Here is a 27844-nt window from a genome sequence, read left to right on the forward strand (position 1 = left end):
ATCCTTCGGGAGACAATTGTGGCCGCCCTTACACCCGGTCGGTTACTTATTTCTATCCCAGGACATTTTGGTGGCAGGACATGGTATTTAAGTTGTTAGTTATTATAAAATGTTAAATGGTTGTATTTTACTCTGGTTGTTTTTGGCCACTGTTTAAAAAGGTTAAGTTTGCCTTTCATTGGTGTTTTTTTTAATTACGTGGCTTTAAAATCGTTAGTTATTGTAAAAGGTGAATGACTGTATCTTTACTTTGTTTTAAACTACTTGGCATTCTTTGAAAATGCTAGGTCTGCCTCCCTGTTAGCGAGTCCTTGTAATTTAATATCTTGTTGTGGCAAAATTTAAAAGAAGTGTCTCCCTACATGTTCGGTAGCGAATTTGTATGCAATTGGTGCTTTTTGTTTCATTACTTGGAAAGTTTTAATTTTGTTATTAAATGCTTTATCAAAGTCTGTTTTAAGTAAAATGGCTTGGATATTAACGGTAAAGTTTTTAATATCGTTACTTGGAAAATTTTGATTTGTTACCAAATGTTTTATCAAAGCCGGTTTTAAGTAAAATGGCTTGGCCGTTAACTGTAATCTAAATTGTTTTGAAAAGGCACTCATGCCTGCTAGCTTTTGGATCTGTTCCTGGTCAAGTGGTAAAGAAATGACTTTTAATGATTGAAGTAATCAATAAAGAAATTGTAAATTGCAACTCGACAGTAACCACTAATTTTGGCCCCGTTTCCCAACTGGGGGTTTTCCTTGATTAATCGTAGTACCCGTCTCAGATATATGACATCATAAACGTTGAGATGCGGGAAAAGCTATCTGTTGCGTACAACGGAGCGCAAATTACGCAGACTACACTAATTCAGTATTTGATGGTGATAGATAGCTTTCAGTGACTTCCAACGAAATTTAAAGATAGTTTCAAACCTTTACTAACATTTTTCTCTCGCTTACATGCTTAACGTCAGATATTTAACACTTTAATTCATTTGTAATGTAATCAAAAGCTTGAAGCTGCTTTATACATGAGGGTTCAATTTTTTTTTAAAGAATCAGGAGTTTACTTGTTATTTATAAACGTGTATAGTATACCTCAACTCCTTGGTGGATTTGCGTTCTGGGGAGAAAACTTTGTGATCGTTTCAGGAATGAGTCGTTCGCTGTGCGAGCAATGTTTCGAAAAATTCCTGGCCGATTAAACTTGTATACTGAGCCAAGACTCGAACGTGGAACCGAACTGAGGGTCTCGATCGCGCCTGGATAGCTTGAAACGTCCCCTTAGAAAAATTATTGAATTACTGTGCTGATAAATCTCTTACATTATTTGATTTTCAAACAGCTGAGCAAAACTGAACGTACTCAGACATTTCGCTCTTTACCTATTCTGATCAACACTAAACCGACACAATAGTTTTTAGCGCAACGCAATCTGACTTTCAATAAGCCCTACAAAAGAATGGCCCTGATTAACATTAACCTATACCTTTCACAAATCACTTACCTCACAAAAATCTTGGTTACTCGAACTACTGCAATACAGCGAGCGCCACTACTGCCAGCAAAATAAAAGATTCAAACTACTGAAGGCACTAACTACTGATAGGCATAGTTAGCAAATGAAAGATTTTGATAGAGAACAAACAATGTATTTACTTTAATATTGTTCAAAAGTCATAATATATATAGCAGTTCATGACATCCACTCTTACAAATGAACTGTTTCTGATGGACACACGTCCAGATCATCCGCTCTCAAAAATCCATCTCACTTCCCCACATCCACCACTGCTGGCGGCTCACCTCCAACTGCGCAACGCTACGCGCTGTTAACAGCCAACTGCCCAACACTACAATAGCAAATTCCAACAATGCCACCCAGCCACAGACTGCACACAGCACAGCCCATGATTTTCATACAGAGCGCTACGTGGCGTTGGCGTTGCCAATATAAGAACCTAAACAGCCTACTTACAAGCTCAGTCATAAGAACATTTCCCGCGAAAGATAAGGTTCATAGTTGGTGTTCAGGTGCGGCGCATTGTTTCAATCCGTCAGGAAGTTTTAGAAGAGGGCTTTGCACTACAGAGTGATTGTTGCATTCTAAGAAACTTACACATCTGGCTATGTCTCTCGACGCTTGCAATAGATGTTTCTGTCGACTTTTAAGATTCAGTTAGTGGAGAAACTGTACAAACTGATACACTGACGGCAGCCGATTTCAATCTTGCAGACGATGCAGGACTGTGGCCGGGAGATGTTGGAGGTGCTGGAGGAGTCGGCATGCCGAGGCGAGGTGTTGGAAATGAGGGAGGTGTCCGCCAGGTACGCCACGGACGTCATTGCGTCCGTCGCCTTCGGTGTGGAGTGCAACTGCCAGAGGAACCCGGAGGCCGAGTTCCGACAGTGGGGGCGCAAGGTGTTCCAGCCCAGCCTCAAGAACAGATTTTCTATGTTCATGCACGATTTCCTTCCTACTCTGGCCAAGCTGTTTGGGTAAGACTCTCACGTGCGCCTTACTGCATCTATTAGTGCCCATTTACACGCTCGTTACAGCATATAACAAAGTGCACGCTACAGCGAAAGGGAAAAGTCGCTTATAGCTAGACATTCAAAAATCGCACAACAGTACTGCACACACACACACATGAACAGAACTACCATGGGGTCCAATGCTAAAAAGAAACCAGCAATTCTTGCTTTCTCTGTGGCACTGCATTATACACTGAAGAGCCAAAGAAACCGGTACACCTGCCTAATATCGTGTAGAGCCCTCGCGAGCACGCAGAACTGCCGCAACAGCACGTGGCATGGACTCGACTAATGTCAGAAGCAGTGCTGGAGGGAACTGACACCATGAATCCCACAGGGCTCTCCATAAATCCGTAAGAGTACGACGGGGTGGAGATCTTTTCTGAACAGCACGTTGCAAGGCATCCAAGATATGCTCAATGATGTTCATGTCTGGGGAGTTTGATGGCCAGTAGAAGTGTTTAAACTCAGAAGAGTGTTCCTGGAGCCATTCTGTAGCAATTCTGAACGTCTGGGGTGCCGCATTGTCTGCTGGAATTGCCCACATCCGTCTGAATGCGGAATGAACATGAATTGATGCAGGTTATCAGAAAGGATGCTTACGTACATGTCATCCGTCAGAGTCCTTTCTAGAAGTATCAAGGGTCCCATATCACTCGAACTGCACACGATCCACATCATTACACAGCTTCCACCACCTTGAACAGTCCCCTCCTGACATGCAGGGTCCATGGTTCAAATGATTCAAATGGCTCTGAGCACTACGGGACTTAACATCTGAGGTCATCAGTCCCCTAGAACTTAGAACTACTTAAACCTAACTAACCTAAGGACAACACACACATCCATGCCCGACGCAGGATTCGAACCTGCGACCGTAGCGGTCGCGTGGTTCCAGACTGTAGCGCCTAGAACCGCTCGGCCCCTCCGGCCGACAGGATCCATGGATTCATGAGGTTGTTTCCATACCCGTACACATCCATCCGTTCAATACAATTTGAAATGAGACTCGTCCAACCAGGCAACATGTTTCCAGTCATCAACAGTCCAACGTCGGTGTTGACGGGCCCAGGCGAGGCGCAAAGCTTTGTGTCGTGCAGCCGTCCAGGATACACTACAGGGTCTTCGGCTCCGAAAGCCCATATCAATGATGTTTCGTTGAATGGTTCGCACGCTGACTCTTGTTGACGGCCCAGTATTGAAATCTGCAGCAATTTGCGGAAGTATTGCACTTCTGCACGTTGAACGATTCAGTCGTCGTTGGTCCCGTTCTTGCAGGATCTTTCTCCGCCCGTAGCGATGTCAGAGATTTGATGTTTTACCGGACAGCTGATATTCACGGTACACTCGTGAAATGGTCGTACGGGAAAGTTCCCACTTCATCACTACCTCGGAGAGATGCTGTGTCCCATCGTTCGTGCGCCGACTATAACACCACGTTCAAACTCACTTAATCTTGATAACCTGTCATTGTATCAGCAGTAACCGATCTAACAACTGCGCCAGACACTTGTCTTATATAGGCGTTTCCGAACCCAGCGCCGTATTCTGCCAGTTTTAAAGTCTCTGTATTTCAATACGCATGCCTGTACCACCTTCTCTTGCGCCTCAGATACATCGTGGCAGGAAACAACGCGAAAAAAGAAAACAGACGTTGTGGGCGAAAAAATGGATGATCAGGCGGAAAGGGAGGAGCAGCATCATATTTCTTCGAAAATAACTTCTTTGTCAGAACAAATATTCGTTTCGAAATTAACTGAGAATGAACAAGGATGATTATCGATTCCTACTGGATCCTGTGCAACGGAAATTAACGTAGTACGATACTGCGATAATGAGAGCAATTACTTCATCTGAGAAGTTATCGGTTACTCAAACATTCCACCCCACTGGTGAACTGACGTCTATCAAGAAACTATGCTTTTGATGCGCGAACATCCTCACTACCAACACTACTTCTCTTTACAGTCTCGATGACGTCATTTTAGTAGTGGAGCGAAAGCAGAATTTTTACTTTCTTTTCAATTTCCTCCACTGTTGTCTGTGGCCTATGCTATTAACATAAAGCATATTTTGTTTAATGCTCTATCACCTTTGCCCCTGTTGTGATAATCTTTACTCCTGATGACATAAAGACATAGCTTCAGTTCCTATTGTTCAAGTAAACCATACGACCATTGATTCTTTTCGAAACCATGTTGTGAGTGCGCTACGGGAGCTGCAGACGTATTCGTCCTTTTTAAAGCACGTCTGTGAGTGAACGCTTCAGTTTATCAGCGACATTCATATATCATCATAGGCGCTTTCACGCACAGATATAAACTTCCTTTTGCTGCAACGTGCAGCAGTAGGTTGTGGGTAGCGATTTAAGACAGTCCGCACAACTCCGTGGTCTCTTGGGCACTTACAGTGTGCGTCTCGTCTTCACAGCGACAGACAGTGATAGGGAAGTTACATAGGGTACTAGGTTTAATTACACGTTATGGCAGAGAAGGGCAAGACGCCGTCCACGTTGCCAAGCCTTACGAAGTATTACTGCAGATAACAAAGATTAAAAATTGCATGCCACTGAAGTGGGGCCACGTTGCAATTTGGAGGACACCGTTTATGGGCGAAGCTAGTGTCACTCGAAGCTTACCGGCAACGGATGCCGAAATAACGTGTCTTCCATAAAACTCTATTCGACCACGAAACTCGATTGGAGTCGACAACTGAAGAACATTGGACATACCATATCGGATTAGGCCTTTTTTACATATGCATTTGGTTGTTTTCGTATCTTCTGACAGGATGCTATTTCAAGCAACGGAGTATTGAAAATTTGTCACTAACATTTGCTCGTGATGCGCTGTTTACTCTCTCCGGAAAAAATGATACAGTTTATCACAGATTGCCATCTCGGGACGAAAACTGAAAGTTTTGCACGGCATGTAGGCAAGGGAAAATAAGGTAGTGTACATTGTTACATTAATTCTAGAAAATTTGTAATACAATACGATCCTTTATTGGACAAAATTCAAATAAGTTGAAGGACCAACACTGATCACTTACTGTTACTTTCAACACCTAACGACAATGCGATTTGCTATGTAATAAGACTTGCTGCGCTACAACTACACAATGTACACTGAACAGGCGACACGTTATGACCACTACCCCTCGCTGCGTCGGTTTCCGCCTGGTGGCTTTGCGGGCACGTGACGCGGTAATAAAAGTATGCCAGTAGAACAGACATGGATGGGGGATCATCCCAGCGAAGATATAGACTTTGTGTTGTCGCGTGACTAGGGCCTCCCGTCGGGTAGACCGTTCGCCGGGTGCAAGTCTTTCGATTTGACGCCACTTCGGCGACTTGCGCGTCGAGGGGGATAAAATGATGATGATTAGGACAACACAACACCTAGTCCCTGAGCGGTGAAAATCTCCGACCAACCCGGGAATCGAACCCGGGCCCTTAGGATTGACATTCTGTCGCGATGACCACTTTCTTTCGTTATTTATCGTTGTGTTTGGTCGTTGCGGACGTCGCAAGACATCTTGTTCAAGTTCGGTGGTTGATCCTTCCACACAGTTTTTTTATTACAGAGGCCAACCGGCTCTCTGACCGAACACGCTGAGCTACCGTGCCGGCGACCACTCAGCTACCGGGGGCGGACAAGATATGGGCTGCAAATGAGGAATGCCATAGAGACAAACGACTTTGACAAAGGGTAGATTATTCTTACGCGGAGCCTGTGAACGAGTATCTCGAAAACGGCGCTGATGGACGAATGTTAACGAACTACTGTCGTGTGCATCTACGGAAAGAGGTAGGACAGTGAAACTCCACTAGGCGCCAAATAGTTGGACGTCCACGACTCTTCCCAGAACGTGGGGTTTGGAGACTTGTTTGGTCTGTAAAGTAGGGTAGATGGGGATCTGTGGCATCTCTGCCAAAAGAGAGCAATGCGGTGTTTCGGAGCACATAGTTGGTTCAAATGGCTCTGAGCACTATGCTACTTAACTTCTGAGGTCATCAGTCGCCTAGAACTTAGAACTACTTAAACCTAACTAACCTAAGGACATCACACACACATGCCCGAGGCAGGATTCGAACCTGCGACCGTAGCGGTCGCTCAACTCCAGACTAGCGCCTAGAACCGCACGGCCACTCAACTCCGGACTGTAGCGCCTAGAACCGCACGGCCACTCCGGCCGGTCGGAGCACATAGTTCACCGTACATTGTTGAACATGGAGCTCTGCAGCAGACCACCCCTACCCATGTTGACCCAGCGACATCGTCAATTACGATTTCAGGGGGCACTGGACTACCGGGATTCGACTATCGCTCAATGGAAACGTGTCCGCTCTTAGAGTGAATCAAATTTTTTCAACTCTTTGTCAACGATCGTCTTCACAAACGCCGTCACCGAGGTGAACGGTGGCTCGAAACGATCAGCGCGCCACGGATGCAGCCTTGTGGGAGCAGTTTTATGCTGTGGGAGACATTCTCCTGAACTTGAATGGGACCTGTGGTAGTAATCAAAGACAGACAGCTGCGAACCACGTGCATCCCTTCATGTTTGATGTCTTCCCCGTTGGCAATGTCATCTCTCAGCAGTGTAATTGTCCGTAATTCGGAACCAGAAACGTCCTACAGTGGTTTGAGGAGCATTATAGTGACCTCACGTTGATTTCTTGGCGACCAAATTCGCCAGATGTAAGTCCTACGGAATCCATCTGATTCGCTATCGGGTGCCATCACAGCTTAGCAAATCAGCGGCTCTATATTTACAGTAATTACATACCTGTACGGAGACATCTAATGCCATATATCTCCAAACACCCACCAACATACTATCGGACCCCTGACACTCAGACTTAGTGATGTATTTCTTTCCAAAGACGGACAAACAAGCTTGTAAGCAGGTGGTAATAGTATTTGGCTAATTGGTGTATATCGTGAGACTAGCACACTTACACCATACTTTCCACACCACTCGTCGCCATAGTCTTCAGTATCGCAATGATATCAGGAGAGCATACATGTTTATTATTAACAACTTGGCAAAAATGCCATGTAGACTGTAATATCCTGCCCACTCGTCTAATATAGGGTGCCTAGGAAGCTGATTTCTCGGATCACTAGGCAACAACTCAAGCAAATCGTATTAATGGAGTTTATTACAGTAAGTTAAACTGACAATACTTAATACTCTAATTTCCGTTATCTTTGAATGGTGATCATTGCGCGATTTGAAAGTTTGTGATAATAATATATGCTCTACATCCTCGGCGAATTTTGGAATTTAGTAAGCAGCCCCTTCCGTTAAGGGCGTCTTATATCTGTAAGTGCATCCCACTTGAAACTTTCTATGAGATCTGTAACGCTCTTGCGATGGCTAAATGTACCAGTCACGAATCTTGCCTGTCTTCTTTGGAACTTTTCAATCTCTTGAATGAAACCCAACTGGTAAGGGTCCCACACAGACGAACAATACTCTAAGCCTGGACGAACTAACGTATTATAAGCAATTTCCTTTGTTGAAGGACTGGATCGCTTCAGGATTCTACCAATAAGCCGCAATCTAGAGTTTGCCTTGCCCGTTACTTGTGTAATCTGATCATTCCATTTGAGATCATTTCGAACAGTCACACCCAGCTACTTGACGGATGTTACCGCTTTATTTTGTACTCGTACGTTAGTGGAGATTTTCGCCTTGTTTTACGCAGTAGGTTACACTTACCAATATTGAGAGATAACTGCCAGTCATTTCACCACGCATTTATTTTCTTCAAATCCTCATTGATTTGTTCACAACTTTCGTGTGATACTACTTTCCTGTAGACTACAGCATCATCGGCAAACAGTCTAATGCCAATGTCAATCAATCAACCAGATCGTTTATGTAAATCGTAAAAAGCAGCGGACCTATTACGCTGCCCTGGAGCACACCTGAAGTTACGCTTGTTTCTGTTGAAGCCACCCCCATTCCGGACGACATACTGCTCTCTTTCTGTTAGAAAACTTTCTATCCAACTTTACTTTCTACTGGCAAATCCGGGACAGTAATCTCATTTTAGAGCAACTTGTAGGTATCTTGCGTTTCAAATGTTAAAATAAACAGAAAGTAACTTAGTCGGTAAACAGTCAACTTCCTTTTAATTTGAGTTCAGTTGTTACTTTATGTCTTTTGTAAATAAGAAAGAATGCTACGGAAACTACATTTCCATTTTTCGACCTACACTCTCGTTTAGCTATATGAACTGTCCCCATTGATGTATATCAACGCCTGTCGACAGCTTAGGGTCTTGATTTAATTATCATTTCACTGTTGTTAAGGGTGTTTCCTGATTCCACATTGATTAGTCAAACTTTAGTTAAATCGAAAAGTCAATTATTAGACGTTTCCGTTAGGTCTTTGGAACTTCAATTTCTCTAGAGTCGACTTTATTGTACTGCCTGAAATGAACATATATGCATTTATTTTAGCGCAACAGCTGTCGCTGCAGATGTGGTGGTTTCGCTCTTACTTTCAGGATTGGTGGTGGAACGGAGGAAGTGTCGCAGTACTTCCGAAGCATGGTGAGAGAGACGGTGGAGCACCGCGAGAAGAACAGCGTGACACGCAACGACTTCATGCACCTGCTGATACAGCTCAAGAACAGGGGCTTCGTTGACGAGGAGAAGACGCATGCTGCCACGGATCAAAACAAGGAGGTCGACAACTGGAGTGAGTTTAGGTTCACTAGAAAGCCACGTGGATACTCACAATTTGATCTTTGAGACAGTATTACATAACAAGCAAAGATTTTTACATAAATCAAATTAGAAGTAGCTCACATAAAAGAATTGTATTTTAATGAAGCTAAAATATATAAAAGTTTGCTAGTCATACAAATGTATCCTGGCATGTTAAGTACAGAACGTTACCACGGATTCGTTGAATCAAATTTCGTCCTTCGCCACGAATATAGTCACAGATCTGACCTTTTAATATCACTGAAACGCATAATATCCATATTTCTGTATCGTAATTACTGCAAGTGTGAATTGTGAGGATAACATGCCACTCTTCTTATCTACAGGTCAGAAACGTACAGCAGAGATGTCCTACCACTACATTTCATAATCCTATGGCTAATTCTGTACTACCATCAACAATATCTAATTCTGAAGCCTCTCCATCCTCCGCTGATCCAGCCGTGTTTCAGTATATTTCGCCACGCGGGATTAGCCGAGCGGTCTCAGGCGCTGCAGTTATGGACTGTGCAGCTGGTCCCGGCGGAGGTTCGAGTCCTCCCTTGGGCATGGGTGTATGTGTTTGTCCTAAGGACAATTTAGGTTAAGTAGTGTGTAAGCTTAGGGACTGATGACCTTAGCAGTTAAGTCTCATAAGATTTCACACACATTTGAACATTTTCAGTATATTTCGGTTCGATTCCCTTAATACAAGGATCGAACACAGACTACCTGGCGTCGTGTGTTTAAGAGTCCTCATATGTACCACTTTCCAGCTTATTTGGAACCCATTTATGATCTCGTCATCGTCTCATATCAAAACATCTTACTCTGCTTTCCATTACTTCACCTGGAATGAATGTCATTCTGACTCTGCTACGAATTTGTATGTATGGGACACTGATGTTGTATTTCTAGCCCTCTACTTCCTCCTAGTCTGTTTTTTACGTAGACCACTTACATATTGTAACATGATGTTTGACAAGTGGCCAATATTAATTTACACAGACGTCACTAATAAACAGCCAAACGAAATCAATAGCTAGGACGAAATGGTACACTTTCAAACTAATTTGAGTTTAGTTAGTCTAAATTACTTTAGGTACTTGAATGTTCCGTAGACGATATTTACAACTTCTCGCTATGGTGTGGAACGAGTCAGTAGGTTTACAAATGTTATAATTTTCTCGTTGAAAACATGGGTATGTGCTGACCATTTACATAACTAGATTTTTAATTTAATCTTAACCTGCAAAAATTAAAATGTAATAAATATATCCCTAATTATATGGGTATATAGATGTATTACGTTACCAGATAGCAGGAAATGTCCCAATAACGGAGTCGAGATGGGTAATGACGAATATACACTAGTGGTCATTAAAATTGTTACACCACGAAGATGACGTGCTACAGACGCGAAATTTTACGAGCAGTCGAGATGACAGGCATCTTATCCGCATGGCTGTAACGCATCGTGCAGCCACGTCTCAATCCTTGAGTCAACAGATGGGGACGTTTGCAAGACAGCAACCATCTGCACGAACAGTTCGACGACGTTTGCAGCAGCATGGACTATCAGCTCGGAGACCATTGCTGCGGTTACCATTGACGCTGCATCACAGACAGGAGCGCCTGCGATGGTGTACTCAACGACAAACCTGGGTGCACGAACGGTAAAACGTCATTTTTTCGGATGAATCCAGGTTCTGTTTACAGCATCATGAGGGTCACATCCGTGTTTGGCGACATCGCGGTGAGCGCACATTGGAAGCGTGTATTCGTCATCGCCATACTGGCGTATCACCCGGCGTGATGGTATGGGGTGCCATTGGTTACACGTCTCGGTCACCTCTTATTCACATTGATGGCACTTTGAACAGTGGTCGTTACATTTCAGATGTGTTACGACCCGTGACTCTACCCTTCATTCGATCCCTGCGAAACCCTACATTTCAGTAGGATAACGCACGATCGCATGTTTCAGGTCCTGTACGCTCCTTTCTGCATACAGGAAATGTTTGACTGCTGTCCTGGCCAGCACGTTCTCCAGATTTTTCACCAATTGAAAATGCCTGGTCAATGGTTGCCGAGCAACTGGCTTGTCACAATACTCTAGTCAGTTCTGTGTTGAAGCTTCATGGCAGCTGTACCTGTACACGCCATCCAAGCTCTGTTTGACTCAATGCCCAGGCGTATCAAGGCCGTTATTATGGCCAGAGGTGGTTGTTCTGGGTAGTGATTTCTCAGGATCTATGCACCCAAACTGCGTGAAAATGTAATCACGTGTCAGTTCTAGTATAATATATTTGTCCAATGAATACCCGTTTATCATCTGCATTTCTTCTTGGTGTAGCAATTTTAATGGCCAGTAGTGTACTTTATTCAGAAAGCGCGATACGTCAACAAGTCTACATCGTATCATAGCTCAGAGTGCAATGCTTTCTTTCACTCGCCAATAATTCCTGTGCTCTTTGGCCAGTGACGCGTGGCGCTATCGATATTCCCATATAGTGTCGCTCCCCACCCCCTACCCTCCCCCCGTAGTGAGGAGCAGTGAAGGAGAAATGTGAACGGGGTCGTCGGCGTTTGGCAGTATTGGCGAAAGCAAGTGTGCGTGAGAAGCCGTGTCATTGCTGGCTGCAATGCAGGACACAGCTGGGCCGCTTCTCATAGTCGTGTTGTGTGTGGCGCTGGTGGTGCTGCCAGTTGATAGGCTAGCAGTGGCGTACTGGCACTCTGGTGGTGTGGCTGAGGATGAAGAGAGTGGCGGCAGTTGGGTAGTCTCTGCAATAGAATCTGCCCCAACCTGTAGTGGAGGTGTAGATTGTGATCGTGCTAGAGGCCTCGGGAAAGTGACGGTTAGGATGCTATCTGTTGAAAGGCGGGATGATATGGACGCATAGTCGATGTCACTGGGTAGTACGTACATGTGGCTGAGCCGACGGATAAACGGAGCATCCCGTATCATATTGTCATCTTTCCAGACAGAGAGGCATAGATCGTTACAATGAGTTTGACGGTACTGTCGTTCGAGATGAAGTCTCTGAGGTCGAACCTAATGATAACAGGGTGTGCCACATTGGGGTTGGCCGCCTGCGCATTGCGTAGTGGCTGGTTGTAGCCGTCGTTTTTGTGGCATTCAGGGCGATATTCTCCCGGATATCCCATGCTGATTTCAAGCGGTTAACTGGGACAGTCGTTCGTTTGTCATTCAGGAGTGACGTTTGAGAAAATACATGAACATCTGTAAGCTAATGTAACTTTTACTGTTTGGGAGGTAATTGAAGCAAATTTTACTCAGGTTGTCATAATGTTATTGACTATAATCTGTAGTTTCAACTTTTTGTCAAATAATTATATCAGGATGCTGCTGTATACTTTTACAAACATTACATCACATGAGGAACATTTTCTCAATGGTTACTTTACTTTTTACTTTCAAAATGTAATCGGCTGTTCTTATTAGTTAGATAAAGAAGCCTGAGTAACAGTGTCTTAATATCAGTCTAGGAACTCTCACAAGAATTTTTTAAATTTATGTGTATAATATATAGCAATTTTTACTTCATAAAAATTTAAGTAAATTTGACAGAGATGCACTCTGACACTTCTGTAGCAGAGGAAGCTGTGGTGTAGTATATGCAAAGTCTGCAGCAAATTTCACCTTTTTATATGCAATGGTTCAGCAGAAAATGTTCCTTATACACTGAAAAATGAATGTTGCATTTTTGCCACAAACAAGTACCTTAATGTGGATTATGACCATAAACTTGGTCTTTTTGATCTTGATGTACCTCTTTTCTTCTATTCTGATCCTTTTGGCATGCCGTTTTTGGTAATATCCTCCGCTGACATTTCAGGACTAACATTACACACATCAGTCTTCTTCAACAGATTTCTGTGAAGCAAACTGAATCAAACCCTAGTCCCAAAAGGGTCCTGGCTCTTGGATTGTTACCATCGCTGAACATCAGACAATCATCATATGAGTAAATTTTAGCAGTAGTAGATGCACAAAATGTTATCTCCAGGTGTTTCTTCAAAATGAGCTTATTATAGCTTGCATTCAGGTAGTGTGTCCCAACACGTGTAGATTTCTTTAATAGATCGTAATTAATCGCATCTTAAATGAGCTCACAGATGTCTTTTGTGATGACAGGAAATAATAAAATAACGCAAACAATAACAGAATCGTGGAGCAAAGGAGACATGTCACTGCGCCTAGGTTGAAACAAGGTACCTGTTACATCATTTGTAGCACGAATTAAACTCTGAAAGCTGCAGGCAATATTTCTAACATACTACAGAACCATCTAGTGAAAAAAAAAATTTCAAAATTTTTGACCAGATTTACGTACATCCCCTTTTACCAGAATGTCAGATGCATGTGTGCCTCTCTTGAGAAATTTGAAATGTCCTGCAGCATCACCTGGACCATGTCATCCTGTAGCATGATGTGTTCATAGTGTCGAACCACTTTTTGTCTACAAAGATCTTGGACTCCCAAGTGTGGACGGGAGGTGGCACTTGGATATGTGTAATGTGGTACTTTACCTGCTGAACCAGTGCAGGTAGGTCCATTTGCTCCGGGTCTTGAATGGGTAGAACAAAATCTGTAAGAAGTAACAGAAATTCTACGTATAGTATCTCGGTGACGGACATTTGCAAATCCTCCTTGAAAGTGGTTCAGACGCCTGCTGAATAGTACCGATTTTAATGCTTCGTTTCACAACCTGCCATGGCACATAACGGTGACAATGAGAATCGTATGCCACGTCTCGACTAGCCCATTACTCGGGGGTGATAGACTGTAGAGCTATTGCATTGTTTCCAGAGAGGTTACACAGTGCGACAAACCGTTCCAACTCAAACTGCTGACGCTTATCTGTTGTTATGACGTCTGTTGTGCCGAAAAGCACTATCCACATTTCTACAACGGCACAGGCAGTAGACTTTGCTGTAATGCCCTTGAAGGGGGCCACTCCCATCCACTGCGGCACTCTATCGTTAAGAATTTATACTTGAAGCCCTCTGGCTCTGAGAGAAAGGTAACGAGATCAATGTGTACATGGCAGAAGCGAGATTTTGGAATTTAAAAATGACGTAATCATGGTTATGCATGTCTTCCGACTTTATCACATTGGCATGGTGCACATGCCTGTGTCCAGGTGTGGCACTCTGACTTGATGCTGGGTCACACAAAGCAGTCTATAATGATGCAGACTGGCCGTCTGATGCCCTGAAGGGACTGGCTGTAGAGTTGTTCGAAAACTGCATGATACATTGTTTGTGGCACGAAGGGCCATATGCTGTTGAGAGAGATGCCACAAAGGATCGTCGTTTCAGCCACCGGACTGGGACATTCTATCTGTAAGCCGGTAGCGTCTTTTTTATATCAGTTCTGCTATGCTTGCATCGCTGCACTGGTCGATGGCTACCTTCTCATAATCGAATTGGAAGGAGATGACATTCACTCACCAGCGAGAAATTGTCAGCCCCGTGTAGGTGGCGGAAACCCATAGGGTACTGAGCAACAAGATCCATGTGTCGGTAGCTCTAGGGGCTGATGTCCTTTCACGGATGCTGTATGGCATCGACAAGTGGTTTATGGTCTGTCATCCTTCAGTATCTTCACAGAAGTATCTCACTCTGCCTCGTAAATAGTGAGAAGTTCTCGGTCAAAGGATGGCTATTTTAACTAAGGGGATATAAGTTTCCATGCGAAGAATTATAGTGGGCTGAGCGTCTCCAGCCATTAGCTGTTGCAGTACGGCGCCAATATCAGTGGCGCTTGTGTCAGTGATGTCTGTGAGCGCGTGTCTGAAATGGGATGCACCAACGTGACTGCTCGTGCAAGGCAATCTTTCGTTATTACGAATTCATCGTTCGTCTTTGCAGTCCACTGAGTCCTCCTTCTAACTTCCTTGTTAGATCCTGCAAATATGATGGTGAGGGCTGCTTCTAAAGCCGCTGTTTGTAGCAGGTGATGTCGGTAAAAGTTCAAAATTCCTAAGAATCGATGGAGCTCATCATAATTGTATAATTGTAGGGGGGGGGGGGGGGGGGAAGCTGTCTTACGTTGTTGATTAGGCCTGGGGTCAGTCTGATCCTTGCAGAGGCACCTATGTGCCAGATGAAGGTAACTTACGTCTTCTGTAACTGATCAGTGTCCTTATTGATCAACGCACCTCCATCTTTTAAGGCAGTGAGAACTTGTTCCAGGTGTCAGTTCTGGCTTTTGGGGAATAGCTGAAAAATGGAAAACGTTATCCAAATAGGCGTAGCAGAAATCATACCGAAGAAGTATCCCATAAATGAAGACCTGCCGCATCTGAGCTGCATTCTTCTACCCATATGGCATGAAAAGATACTCAAAGAGACATAACAGTGTGATAATCCCAATTTTTATGATATTGTCTTGGTGTGTGGGGATTTGTAGGTAATCTTCTTTACAGTCAGTCGCACTGAATGAAGTGTCACCCACTAGTGAGTGCATGAACTCGTGTGTGTTGGATACCAGGCAGCCGTCTTAGACTATAGTCACCATACAGTCTGGAGGTTCCATTTTTCTTCGTTACTAATTTGATCAGCGACACCCATGGGTGTTGGACGGTGAACTATGCCTGCCTGTAACAGTTCATCAATGATCACCTTAGTGGCACGGAAGTTAGCGGAGGCCAGTTGGTACACCTTGTGATGTGCTGGCGATCCGGCGGTTGATAGTATACGATGCACCATGCCGTTAATTACGTATCGCACAAGCTTACACCTTTGTGTGAGGTTGAGTAATAAGGGTTGTGAAATCTATGTCCAAAGCGCTGCACGTCGAGGCAGAGTTTGCTGCACTAACCTTTGGTTGTGCTGATTCGTTGGCCGTGTAATTGCTGGATGTGTGGGTGGAGGTGCATGGTTGGTCGGTGAGAGCAAGGTCAAGTGCTCTCTCTCACATTCGTCAGAGTAGCAGGTGCTTGAGATGACCTTGAGGTGCTTGTGTGTTGATGCAAGTACAACAGATGAGTCCTCAGAGAACTGTGTTCTTGCGGAGTGCTTCAGAAACTGCTCAGCAGCCATTGTAGAGCTGATGTGCCGGCAGTAGTTTTCTTCCGTTGTTAGACACTGCCTCAGAGTGTTAATGTACTCAAAATAGGCGTCCTTCTGCATGGATGGTCAGCGTGTTGTGTTGTGTTGGAATGGGGTTGTCAGAGCGAAAAGTCCTGGGATGCGGTGCAGAAGTGAAGCACATTGTATGTCCAGAGAGATGCAGGTGATTCAGGAAGTCAGTTCCCACTATCTATTCTGTCACGTCTGTGGCATAAAGGGTCCATGTGAGTCGGTAATGAGTCACAGTTGTAAGTTGTGTGTGGTAGATCCATAAATTATTAACCATTTGAAGTTGTAGTGCTGACATTATTTGTCGAACGTTGATGTGCTCTCCTTTGGTACTGTGCTAATGTCACATCTGGTGTGCACACAAAGAAGTTCTTTCCTTCATTGAGGCAAAAGATGTACTGTTGGCCTCCCAGATGTGTGGTTGAAGGGGTGTGTGCTTGAGTCACCTGTAGTGACTGCGGGGCCCTTGACAGTACAATGCGAGCCGGCCCACCTATTGCAGCCTGCATCTGGAGTTCAGGAACGCATATGGGACGTGACAGTTACGAGTGATAGCGCCAAACTGAAAATGGTACAAGCATAGCTACGACCTTGAGGTGTCTGAGGTGCTGTGGCCTTGTTGCAAGGTTGCTGTGGTCTGTGGGCTGCCAGTTGCTCTTTTGACATGTTGGGTGGTGACGTCCTCATCGTTCGTAGTCGTGGAGAATCGAGTGGGGGCGCTTGGCAGGGAGCCCAGTTGTGGTCGCATATTGTGTGGTGTGGAGTTATTCGTGGTGTGAATTTTCTAGCAGTCCAACAGAGCAAACCATTTTTTCAGGGATTCAGTTTTGTGTGATATTATTGCCAGATGTAGTTGTGGCGGAATTTTAACAGCCAAGAGTGTCCGAAGGGCAGCATCCGGCAAGAGGTTAATGTTAGCGTAGCTCGAAGTCATCGCCAACTGTCAGTCATGGGTAGCTTGTTTTAACTGTCTCGAATCATTGTCCATGAGAACCGTCGTAAAAGTGCGAATTTGGCTGCGTCGTACTAGTTGCAGGTAGACAGTGCTAATATAACGTCACTGATTAGGCCAACGTGTTTTGCGAAATGACAAATTGCAAATGAGGGTATCAAAAGGAGTATCTTCATATGAAATGCGTAACGAACTGAATACATACTCAACAGTGGCGAACCATAAAGTGGGCCGTTTTGCTCGAAACGGTTGCAGTTTAAGCTGGGAGCTGAGTCTGTGAGGTAGGTATTGTGGCCCAGTTACGGTAGGCCAAGCAAGTATCACTAACGAGAGACCGTTCCGAGATCGTGGGTTGGTAGGAAACAGCTCCCGAATTTTCGTAGTACCCATCCAATTGTGTAGGTGCGTAGGAAGTGGTGAACGTCCAGTCACATTACATGGTGAGGGTGTCGAGATGGCTTGAGAAGCTCATCACTGTTTGAAATAAATTCTGCTTGCTACTTTTGTGCACGTCATTGTAAATTTGCGGTAGGTTCCTGTTTGAAGTACAGCAACAAGTTGTCTGTTTGCCGCCATTGTCATAGCATAGTAGGAATTGTGTTGGTTGCTAACATTACTCTCTTAGCCATGGTAAACTCATGTTTTATTACAGGTCGATGGTACACCCAGTAATTGCACTGTCAGTACACTTTACTCGCGTTAATCCCAGATGCGATGTTCCGTGGAGCTGGCAGAGCTATATTGACAACAAAAGATGGCCGGATTGATAATGTGCAGTAAAACGATTCTAACGAAAACTTGTTCAACCCACTTCAAGGTTGATGTGGGGTCAAAACTATGGATGTATTTCACTACCGGGTGACGGAGAACGTCCTAATAACGGAGCCGACACTGTTTATAGCGAATATGCTTTATTCACAAAGCACGATACTTCAATATGTCTACATCATATAATGACTAACAGTGCACTGCTCTCTTTGACTCGCTAGCAGGTGTTCCTCTGTTGTCTGGCCAGCGATACGTGTCGCTAGCGATGTCCTCAACGGTAATAACCATTCAGTAATTCGTCTGTGAAGCATAAACAGTTCTCATACAGAAATTCTTTCGATTTGTTTCTAAAGCTTTGTCCACCATTACTTTTACTTCGCAAGAGAGATATCCAGATATGTTTTTATAGTTGCAAACATTGCTTCTTTCTGTTGAACGCTACAGTTAACCTACGGAAAGTCTACGCTATTTTTAGTCCTAGCGTTATTTTATGAATACTACTATTATTTTCCGATTGTCTGGTTCTTCACTTAAATTTATCAAGAGACTAAATGTATTGTGAGGTTGTTAATAAGTCAAGTTTTTTAAAATAATTGCCTGCATATGACACAAGGACGGTATCCATATAGCATGTTTCGGTATAAGTGTGGAATTGCCTCAAAAATTATTCCTTATGACATTAATGATTGGAAGAGTGTAATGCAGTGCAATTTGCTGATTTTTTCGTTAGTTATCGTATACAGAGCAAATTTTGCTTAACACAGTCATTTGAGAAAATCTCCAGCATTCGCTTTCGAATTTAAGTTCTGGTCTATGTGCAGATACGCAATATGCCCGATCGTCATTGTTTCTTCTACGTTTGTGTTTCTCCTCCAGACAGGGCGGTTAATACAGATAGAAATGTTGTACTCCATCATAGCCAGGCATTTGGTTTGCATTTCTGGATGTTTGATCCAAATTTTGCTTATCATTGAAAATCTACGTCGCACTTGCGCATAAAAAATGTTTAGATGTGTATGAAATCTTATGGGACTTAACTGCTAAGGTCACCAGTCCCTAAGCTTACACACTACTTAACCTAAATTATCCTAAGGACAAACACACACCCATGCCCGAGGGAGGACTCGAACCTGCGCCGGGATCAGCCGCACAGTCCATGACTGCAGCGCCGTAGACCACTCGGCTAATCCCGCGCGGCACTTGCGCATAGGAGTTCCATTTTTCCAGGTGTCTGAAAACGAATCCACAGCTCTTCTTGTAAGTCGTTACTTTGATTCATGCGAGCGCTATCGTGTATTAACATACTTAACAGAAATTGGGCGACCAATGAGGGAAAGTGCCAGTGGCAACACTTGGTTTCAAGCTATTGTTGTCGGCCTGCACATCAACCGCTTGCAAGATGCTATGAGAATGTATTAGTTGCCAATACTCACTTTAGTTGAGCACTAAGCGTAATTTTAAATGCTGCAGTAAACAGTAACTCTGTAGAAAGTAGTAATTCTGGTGAGCCATATCGAGCAGTGCAGCCTGTTTACTCCTGGCATGTGACTCATCAAACCCTCTTCCATTCACAGACTGAGTAGTTGATTCTTCAGATGCGATTGGTAATGATTCGTCGGAGGGGTGAAGTGGAGAGGCGTGCGGTAAGATGTCAGTGATGTTTCCGTTCAAGTTTCATTCGGTATGCTCTCTTTTGTCAAATGACCAGAAAGCAGACAGTCTTCAGAGTTTTCTGATTCCGAAACGCAAAGCCCATCATGATTTAAACCTTTCAGAAAACGATAAAAACCCGCTGGCACAATCATATTCTGTACACACAAGTTCTCTAGTGCCACTCTCACAGTTGACTACGCATATGTCTGTAGCTTCGAATGCAGCCTTTACAGCTTTACTAAACTCACAAAGAACTAGACAGAACTTTCAAATAACTTCTGGGAATTCAGCCAGGTAACACTTTCAGCGACCGCCGATGTTTCGGCGGGAGAACACCCCGCCATTTTCAAGGCAACTGCAACGGACAGGCGACGTACATGCAAATTTAAAACCTCGGTTCTCGGACTGATGCAGGGAAGATAACACACACACACTGAATACCAGTGCCACTTAAGATGACCAAAGTCAGAGCTATCGATAGTGAGACTACAACAGCTCTGACTTTGGTTATCTTTGGTGGCACTGGTGTTCGGTGTATGTGTTGATCTTTCCTGCATCAGTCCTAGAACCTAGGTTTTAAATTTGCATGTACGTCGCCTGTCCGTTGCAGTTGCCTTGAAATGGCGGGGTGTTCTCCCGCCGAAATATCGGTGGTCGCTGAAATTGTTACCTGGCTGAATTCCGGGAAGTTACTTGAAAGTTGTATACGTCAGGAGAAACTCAGGTCTCACAACTTGACGGAAGTGTCTAATTAATTGTTTCCACTTCACACTCGGGGAAAATCTGGGTTGTTTCGTATTTCTATGGTGAGTTATTGACTTCGGTCACTCTCTCTATTATCTACACAACATTTGCAACAGACATTACCATGGGAGTGTTAGATTTGGAAAGCGCATAACATTGTAGTACAAAGTCGTCACTGGGTTAATCAGAGTGAAGAGGCGAGGCTAAAACTTTAACCATTTATGAACACGATTACGTTAACGTTTTCCGAGCACTTAGCGTGTTGTTAACTGCTTGTCGCATAACACTACTACATCTGAACTGCGACAAAGGAGTTTTAGTGCAACATTAACTACGCCGTTCTGAGCAACGTCAGAGCACTTTCCAGATGCGTCTACCCACTAACAACTCCACAAAAAAGTCTTACAAAACACGCCAATGACGGCGTGTGACCCTGCTTGGGCAGTGCAGCGACATCAGTGGGAGTTGGACACATATTGTAACTATTAGCGGCCAGATTAGTAATGAAATTGATCCACAAGCAGCACTGCGCTATCATGCTGTTATTAATATTTTATTGTTGATTATACTTCATGTTGGTCCTTTGATGTACTAGGATCGTGCGTTTGGCTTGGCTAGGAAAATCCCAGTATGTTGTGTTAAAGTGGTGCCCCATACTTCGTTAAGTATTCAAAAACGTCATATTTCAGCTACCTTGAGCTGCTGATAAAATACGCCGAAAGTGTGAAATTTAATGATCAATGCCTCAAACAGGGCCATTTCGAGAACATTTCTGTACACAGGCGGCATATCATATGCCCCCACACCTACCTATCCCTCAAGCATTAGTTACCATTCCTTAGTCTCTTGGTAAGATCTGCAAATTTAAATCCCGTGAGCGTGGAAGTGGATTCCCTTTTCTTTTAAAATTAGTGCTAACAGATCGTCCTCCGTCAAAGAAAAAGTTCTTAAACTTTTTCTTAGCTAAACACATTCCAAGAAAAATCGGTGCTCCAGGAAGGTATTATCCAAATGGCACAGAAATCGATAGATGTGATGTACAAGTACAAACAAACGATTACAATTTCAGAAAAAATTGTATGATATATTCAAGAGAAAGCGCTCAACAAACTGAGCAAGTCAGTAACGAGTTGGTTCTCCTCTGACCCTTATGCAAGCAATTATTCGGCTTGGCTTGCGGAATATCAGACCAGCTGTGTGGCTGGATTGAAGAGTTTTTAGCAAACACAACACAGCATGTTGTTCTCAATGTAGAGACGTCTACAGACGTTAAAGTAACCTCTGGCGTGCCACAGGGGAGTGTTATGGGACCATTGCCTTTCACAATATATATAAATGACCTAGTAGATAGTGTCGGGAGTTCCATGCGGCTTTTCGCGGATGATGCTGTAGTGTAAAGAGAAGATGCAGCATTAGAAAATTGCAGCGAAATACAGGAAGATCTGCAGCGGATAGGCACTTGGTGCAGGGAGTGGCAACTGACCCTTAACATAGACAAATGTAATGTACTGCGAATACATAGAAGGATCCTTTATTGTATGATTATATGATAGCGGAACAAACACTGGCAGCAGTTACTTCTGTAAATTATCTGGGAGTATGCGTGTGGAACGAATTGAAGTGGAATGATCATATAAAATTAATTGCTGGTAAGGCAGGTGCCAGGTTGAGATTCATTGGGAGAGTCCTTAGAAAATGTAGTCCATCAACAAAGGAGGTGGCTTCAAAACACTTGTTCGACCTATACTTGAGTACTGCTCATCAGTGTGGGATCCGTACCAGATCGGCTTGACGAAGGAGATAGAGAAGATCCAAAGAAGAGCGGCGCGTTTCGTCACAGGGTTATTTGGTAAGCGTGATAGCGTTACGGAGATGTTTAGCAAACTCAAGTGGTAGACTCTGCAAGAGAGGCGCTCTGCATCGCGGTGTAGCTTGCCGTCCATCTTTCGAGAGGGTGCGTTTCTGGATGAGGTATCGAATATATTACTTCCCCCTACTTATACCTCCCGAGGGGATCACGAATGTAAAATTAGGGAGATTCGAGCGCGCACGTGGGCTTTCCGGCAGTCGTTCTTCCCGCAAACCATACGCGACTGGAACAGGAAAGGGAGGTAATGACAGTGGCACGTAAAGTGCCCTCCGCCACACACCGTTGGGTTGCTTGCGGAGTATAAATGTAGACGTAGATTGATTGATAGTGTTACTGGATGTAGTTCTGTCAAATTGGTGGTTTAGATCGACTAAATCCCTAGCTGATTTGAGGGCCCTGTCTTTAGTGCTCCAAACGCGCTCAATGGGGGAGCGATCCAGCGACCTTGCTCGCACGAAGACAAACTCTCGCCGTGTGCGGGCGGTCATTATCTTGCAGAAATGTAAGCCCAGGTTGGCTTGCCATGAAGGGGAAGCAAACGGGGCGCATAATATCGTCGACGTACCCCTGTGCCGTAGTGGTGCCGCGGATGACAACCAAATGGATCCTGCTGTGAAAACAAATTGCACCCCGGACCATCACTCTTGGTTGTCAGGCCGTATGATGGATGACAGTCAAGTCGGTATCCCACTGTTGTTCGGGGCGTCTCCGGACAGATATTCGGCTGAAATCTCATTGACTGGAGTAGAATTGTCTTCAGTTCCTCTTCGAACTGAGCCTCGATGACTAGCGACGACTTTTATGGAGAATACGTAAATAACATGATCATATGAGCCTGTGACACTCTCATCTGGGTATTAATATACAGGACAGTAATAATTGTAACATTCAATTCACGACTTACTTACATCAAATCTAAGGCAGGCGTTATTCGCTGTTCAATTTTTGGCGCAAAATTCTCAGCAGCGTATGAGTAAGTTCCATTGTTGTGCTCTCAGCACGTTTGCGGTGGGTAGCGAATTCAACGAAGCCAGCTAATCTATTTCTTCAGGTCCGCAGCTCGTGGTCTTGCGGTACCGTTCTCGCTTTCCGCGCTCGGGGTCCCGGGTTCGATTCCCGGCGGGGTTAGGGATTTTTCTCTGCCTCGTGATGACTGGGTGTTGTGTGTCTTTCATCATCATTGACTAGCAAGTGGCCGAAGTGGCGTCAACTAAAAAGGACTTGCGATACAGCGGCCGAACGTCCCCGAATGGGGCCTCCCGGTCAACAATGCCATACGATCATTTCGTTTTCATTTTATCTCTTCAGACATTATTACGATCAGCGGGCAACGGTGGATTTTTGTCCGCACAGTCAGTTATTACTTTAGTTAAACTGAATTCATCGTGTTCCGTGGATACCATCAAGAATGAGTACCTTCAGGGATACGGACTGAATCGAGATATATATTAACAAAAGACGAAGAAATAATAGCAACTTAATGTGTATACCGTATTAAGGATGAACTATTACTAAATTGCTTAATGCTATTCATGATGATGACAGCTAAATTTAAATAAGTAAATTAGACATAAAAATGCTGGTGCTTCCTCATTTATAATGGATGGCTTCTGCTTATCTGCTAGTGGCAGATTGATAGTTAGTTGATTACAGTGGTATTTTCCAAAGAAAATATTTGCCACTCGGTTCACAGCTCAGTTTCAGAATTCTCTGGTTATCCTGTATTCGTGCTAGGTCAATAAGTATTTTTTCAGTGCTCAAAAAACCATGTCATCTCCACACTAATGCAAATACAGTACCCAGCAGTGAACGCTTCCTAATTAATAGGTTCATTTACAAAACCACTTACTTTCTTTACCTTACAAATAATACAAACTATCTAAGACTCTGCAAAATTCAAAGGTACTGAAAGCTCAACACTCCACATAATAAATGGAAGTTGATAACAGTGTCCAAGCAACATACCAGTGTAACCAGTAAAAACATGTCAGTCTAATATTGAGGTTATAATGGGTTGCTTTTTCTGTTTCCTTCTCAGAACTGTCACTGGATGATGTAGCAGCACAGGCGTTTCTTTTCTTCCTCGCTGGCTTCGAAACGTCGTCGACGACAATGAGCTTTGCGCTGTACGAGCTGGCCCTCAACCCGGACGTACAGAAGAGACTACAGGAGGAGGTGGACGCCACGATGAAGAAGAACAACGGACAGCTGACGTATGAGGCCATCTCGGAGATGTCGTACCTCGACAAGGTCGTCGCAGGTGAGTCGCCAATATCTACGGCCATTCATCTGAGCTACTATTACAGGTGTTCCTCAGACCAGAGCCAACTACTTCGTCTAATGCAGTGGCTCCCTCTCCGGGGTTAGTTACCCCCTCAGGGGTAAAATGAAATTTTCTGAGGACAAAAGAGTTCAGGTTTGTTTCGGTCACGAAACTAAATTAATTTTAAACGATTATTACTATTATCACTTTTCATAACACTGTAATAATGGTTACATAAGTTCCCAATAGCTAAACTTGTTTTTCAAATACTAACATTAATATGTGAAACAATGTGATGGATGTTACAACTCCGCGTGGTTTGAGGCGCCATGTCACGGATTGCGCGGCCCCTCCCGCCAGAGGTTCAAGTCCTCCCTCTGGCATGTGTGTGTGTGTGTGTGTGTTTGTTCTTAGCATAAGTTAGTTTAAGTAATGTGTAAGTCTAGGGACCGATGACCTCAGCAGCTTGGTCCCTTAGGAATTCACACATTTCTACATTTTGAACATTTGGATGTTAGAGCTTGTGAAACGAATATATAAATACCATGATCTTCACGTAATCCACCCACCACATACATACTCTGTTCTTTGTACCATCATTCTACGACGGTAAAATGGAGACAAACAGACTATGTATGCTTAAATATCCCACGCAAATGGCTTCTCTGAGTTGTAGATAATTCCCACAATGGATCATACGTTTTTTCATTGTTTACTTCGCAATAGATAAATGAAGTAATTGGCAGTGCGACACAACAGTAACTATGTAACAGCTACTAAATTTCTCTGGTTGCCTACACACTATTATCATTCTCATTACCATCTTATTATTGGTGGCAATGACTGGACACAAAAGGGTTGCCAGCCCCAAGTTTTCCACTACCCGCTATTTCAGAAGTACGGAGTCCAGCAGTCAAGTGATTTACAAACAATAAGTGTAGAGTCCTCATTCTAATTTGTTTAGTTTTAAATGAGGGTGTGACGTCGGGACGAAGGAGATGACTTTTTGGGCAGGAGTGTTGCAGAGAAAGCATGTCTTGTAACAATTATCTACCCTCAATGCAGATAGTTAGCTTTCCTATCTCAGAAGGTGTTGTGGGCAACACTCGCATCCCATTAAGAATTGTATCATTCTGTATAAAAAAAGTTGTTAGAAATAAGCAGTACCAATTGTCTCACTGACTCAGTAGTTCATTGTTTAATAAAACACTACAAAAACGAAATATCATTTATCTTTCGTGATTTTAAAAATAAAAATGTTGAAAGAAAGTTCTTTTTCATTCTACAGTTACACACCAATGTCAATTATCATGATAGTAGGGGGTAGTTTTATGTCTAGGATACTAACTAAGACCTGATTACACTCAGGGATAATGGTCTCAGAAAGGCCGGGAACCACAGGTCTAATAACGCCATATAGAAAAAATTTCAAATGACATTCAAACAGTAATGGGAGCTGTGGCACTGTGTTGGATGCTTACAGTTTGTTCAAACCTCATTAGTTTTACCCTACTGTGACAGATTTTGATATCACAGTCATAATGATAGCTTGTAACAGTTATTCATAACACAAACAATTACAACAATATCAAGTTATTATACATGAATTTGTCCTTCATTTATGTACCAAGTCTTACAAAACTAGCACTGAATATAATTAAAACGGTTGTCACTATTTTTGTGTCCACCTAATAAGATACTACTTACTGAGTATGTCTACATCAAAGCAGATAAACTGTAATATTATTGGATGAGATTCACCAGAACCATCAAAACACTAATCTTTTTCCTCCTATTACTCCAAAAGAATCATCTGTCTGAATAGCATTGCTGTCTTTGGCAAATCAAAAGTCGGGACACTATAGTAGTAGCGCAAACTGCATTCAAGGGATTTTATTAGTGTGGGTTGCATACACTCAGGGGCAAACGTGATTGATTTGACCCCCTCCCATTAATCCACTGTTCTGTCTATGGTTTATGGGCCACCTGAGGGGCTCATAAACCACTTAGCAGAACAATAGGTTGAGGAGAGGGAGGGGTTCATAAATCGATCAAGTTTGCCCCTGAATGAATGCAAGCCACACTAACAGAACGACCTAGAACACAGGCTGCCCTGCCACTTATTAGAAGTCAGAATGTAATTGGGGTCGAAAATATGTACAGCTTAACTGAAAGCATTGACAGTATGATGTGTTTTGCTCAGTCACCACTGTACTTGTTTCCCGTAACATCACTCCATGTTTCCAATAATGGACAAGTGCAGTAAATCATGGCTGACTAGTAGCATGAGCTCTACGAAATCGGGACAGATGGCATCCCTACGTCTGAATGTTAGTTGCATTTGATTATGGTTCACCAGAAATGCACGTAACATCACTGCTGGCGAAAAACTTATGCAGCTTCACTTAAATAAATGCAATAAGCAGTAATCTCACATTATCCTATTTTTGTAATACTAAAAATTGACCTATAACTTTATTACCTAGTGAAAAACTCAACTGGGAGAGTGCCTCAAAGTTTGGAATACGTTTTATTGTGTTTCTATTTATTGTTGTCATGCTGGATGACTTCAAAGTTGAAAAGTGTTTAAAATATCCCAAAAAGACTGGAGCTTTTTCCAGTACAAGGTTAAATATGCGCCAAGCCTACAGTATGTATGAATTATCACACATGCTCATAGGGGTACCCTACCATCATCGCTGCTGAAATAACGAAGACATTTTTGGTCGGTCAGCTTGAACTTCAGGTGTTTCAAATCAGTTTTATATTTTTCTTAGCACTGTGGAATTTCTATAATCCCCAGATCGTGCTAGTGATCGTATGCTGCAACCTAGATATTCTATTTTTATGATGGTAGGTAGCAATAAATCATTACTTTCGTCTCAAGAAAAGGTCCCTAAATTTGTGCCATTGCCGTTTACAGATTTTCAATTAAAACAGATAGCCAGAAAAAACATTACATTTTCATAATTTTATAAATATCTTTTCTAAACGATTTCTTTCAAAATCACCACACCACATATAACCTATGTAATAACGACTGTTTTTGAATGCACAAAATAATTATTTTCTCCATGATTATTTCTTAATTATTAAATGTAATGAATGTGCCTTCATGTGTGAGAATGCGCACAGAATGGAAATATCCGTGTGATATTTTTCGGTCAATTTTCTGTTCTAGTTCGTTGCTCATTGCAGATGATCACTTCGTTCTTCCACTCCTAAGTAAACAAC

General features: G+C 43.3%; 1 protein-coding gene across 1 annotated transcript in view; it reads left to right on the forward strand.

Moving 5' to 3' along the window:
- LOC124798219 (probable cytochrome P450 6a13) overlaps positions 1-27844 on the forward strand; it is a 93544-nt gene that overhangs the window by 51628 nt on the left and 14072 nt on the right. Inside the window, exons 4-6 of the mRNA XM_047261526.1 lie at positions 2227-2489; positions 9046-9239; positions 24386-24607. Of these exons, the coding sequence (XP_047117482.1) occupies positions 2227-2489; positions 9046-9239; positions 24386-24607 (679 nt within the window). The remainder of the gene's footprint in view (positions 1-2226; positions 2490-9045; positions 9240-24385; positions 24608-27844) is intronic.

This window comes from Schistocerca piceifrons, chromosome 5 (assembly GCF_021461385.2).
Source record: "Schistocerca piceifrons isolate TAMUIC-IGC-003096 chromosome 5, iqSchPice1.1, whole genome shotgun sequence".
Lineage (NCBI taxonomy): Eukaryota > Metazoa > Arthropoda > Insecta > Orthoptera > Acrididae > Schistocerca > Schistocerca piceifrons.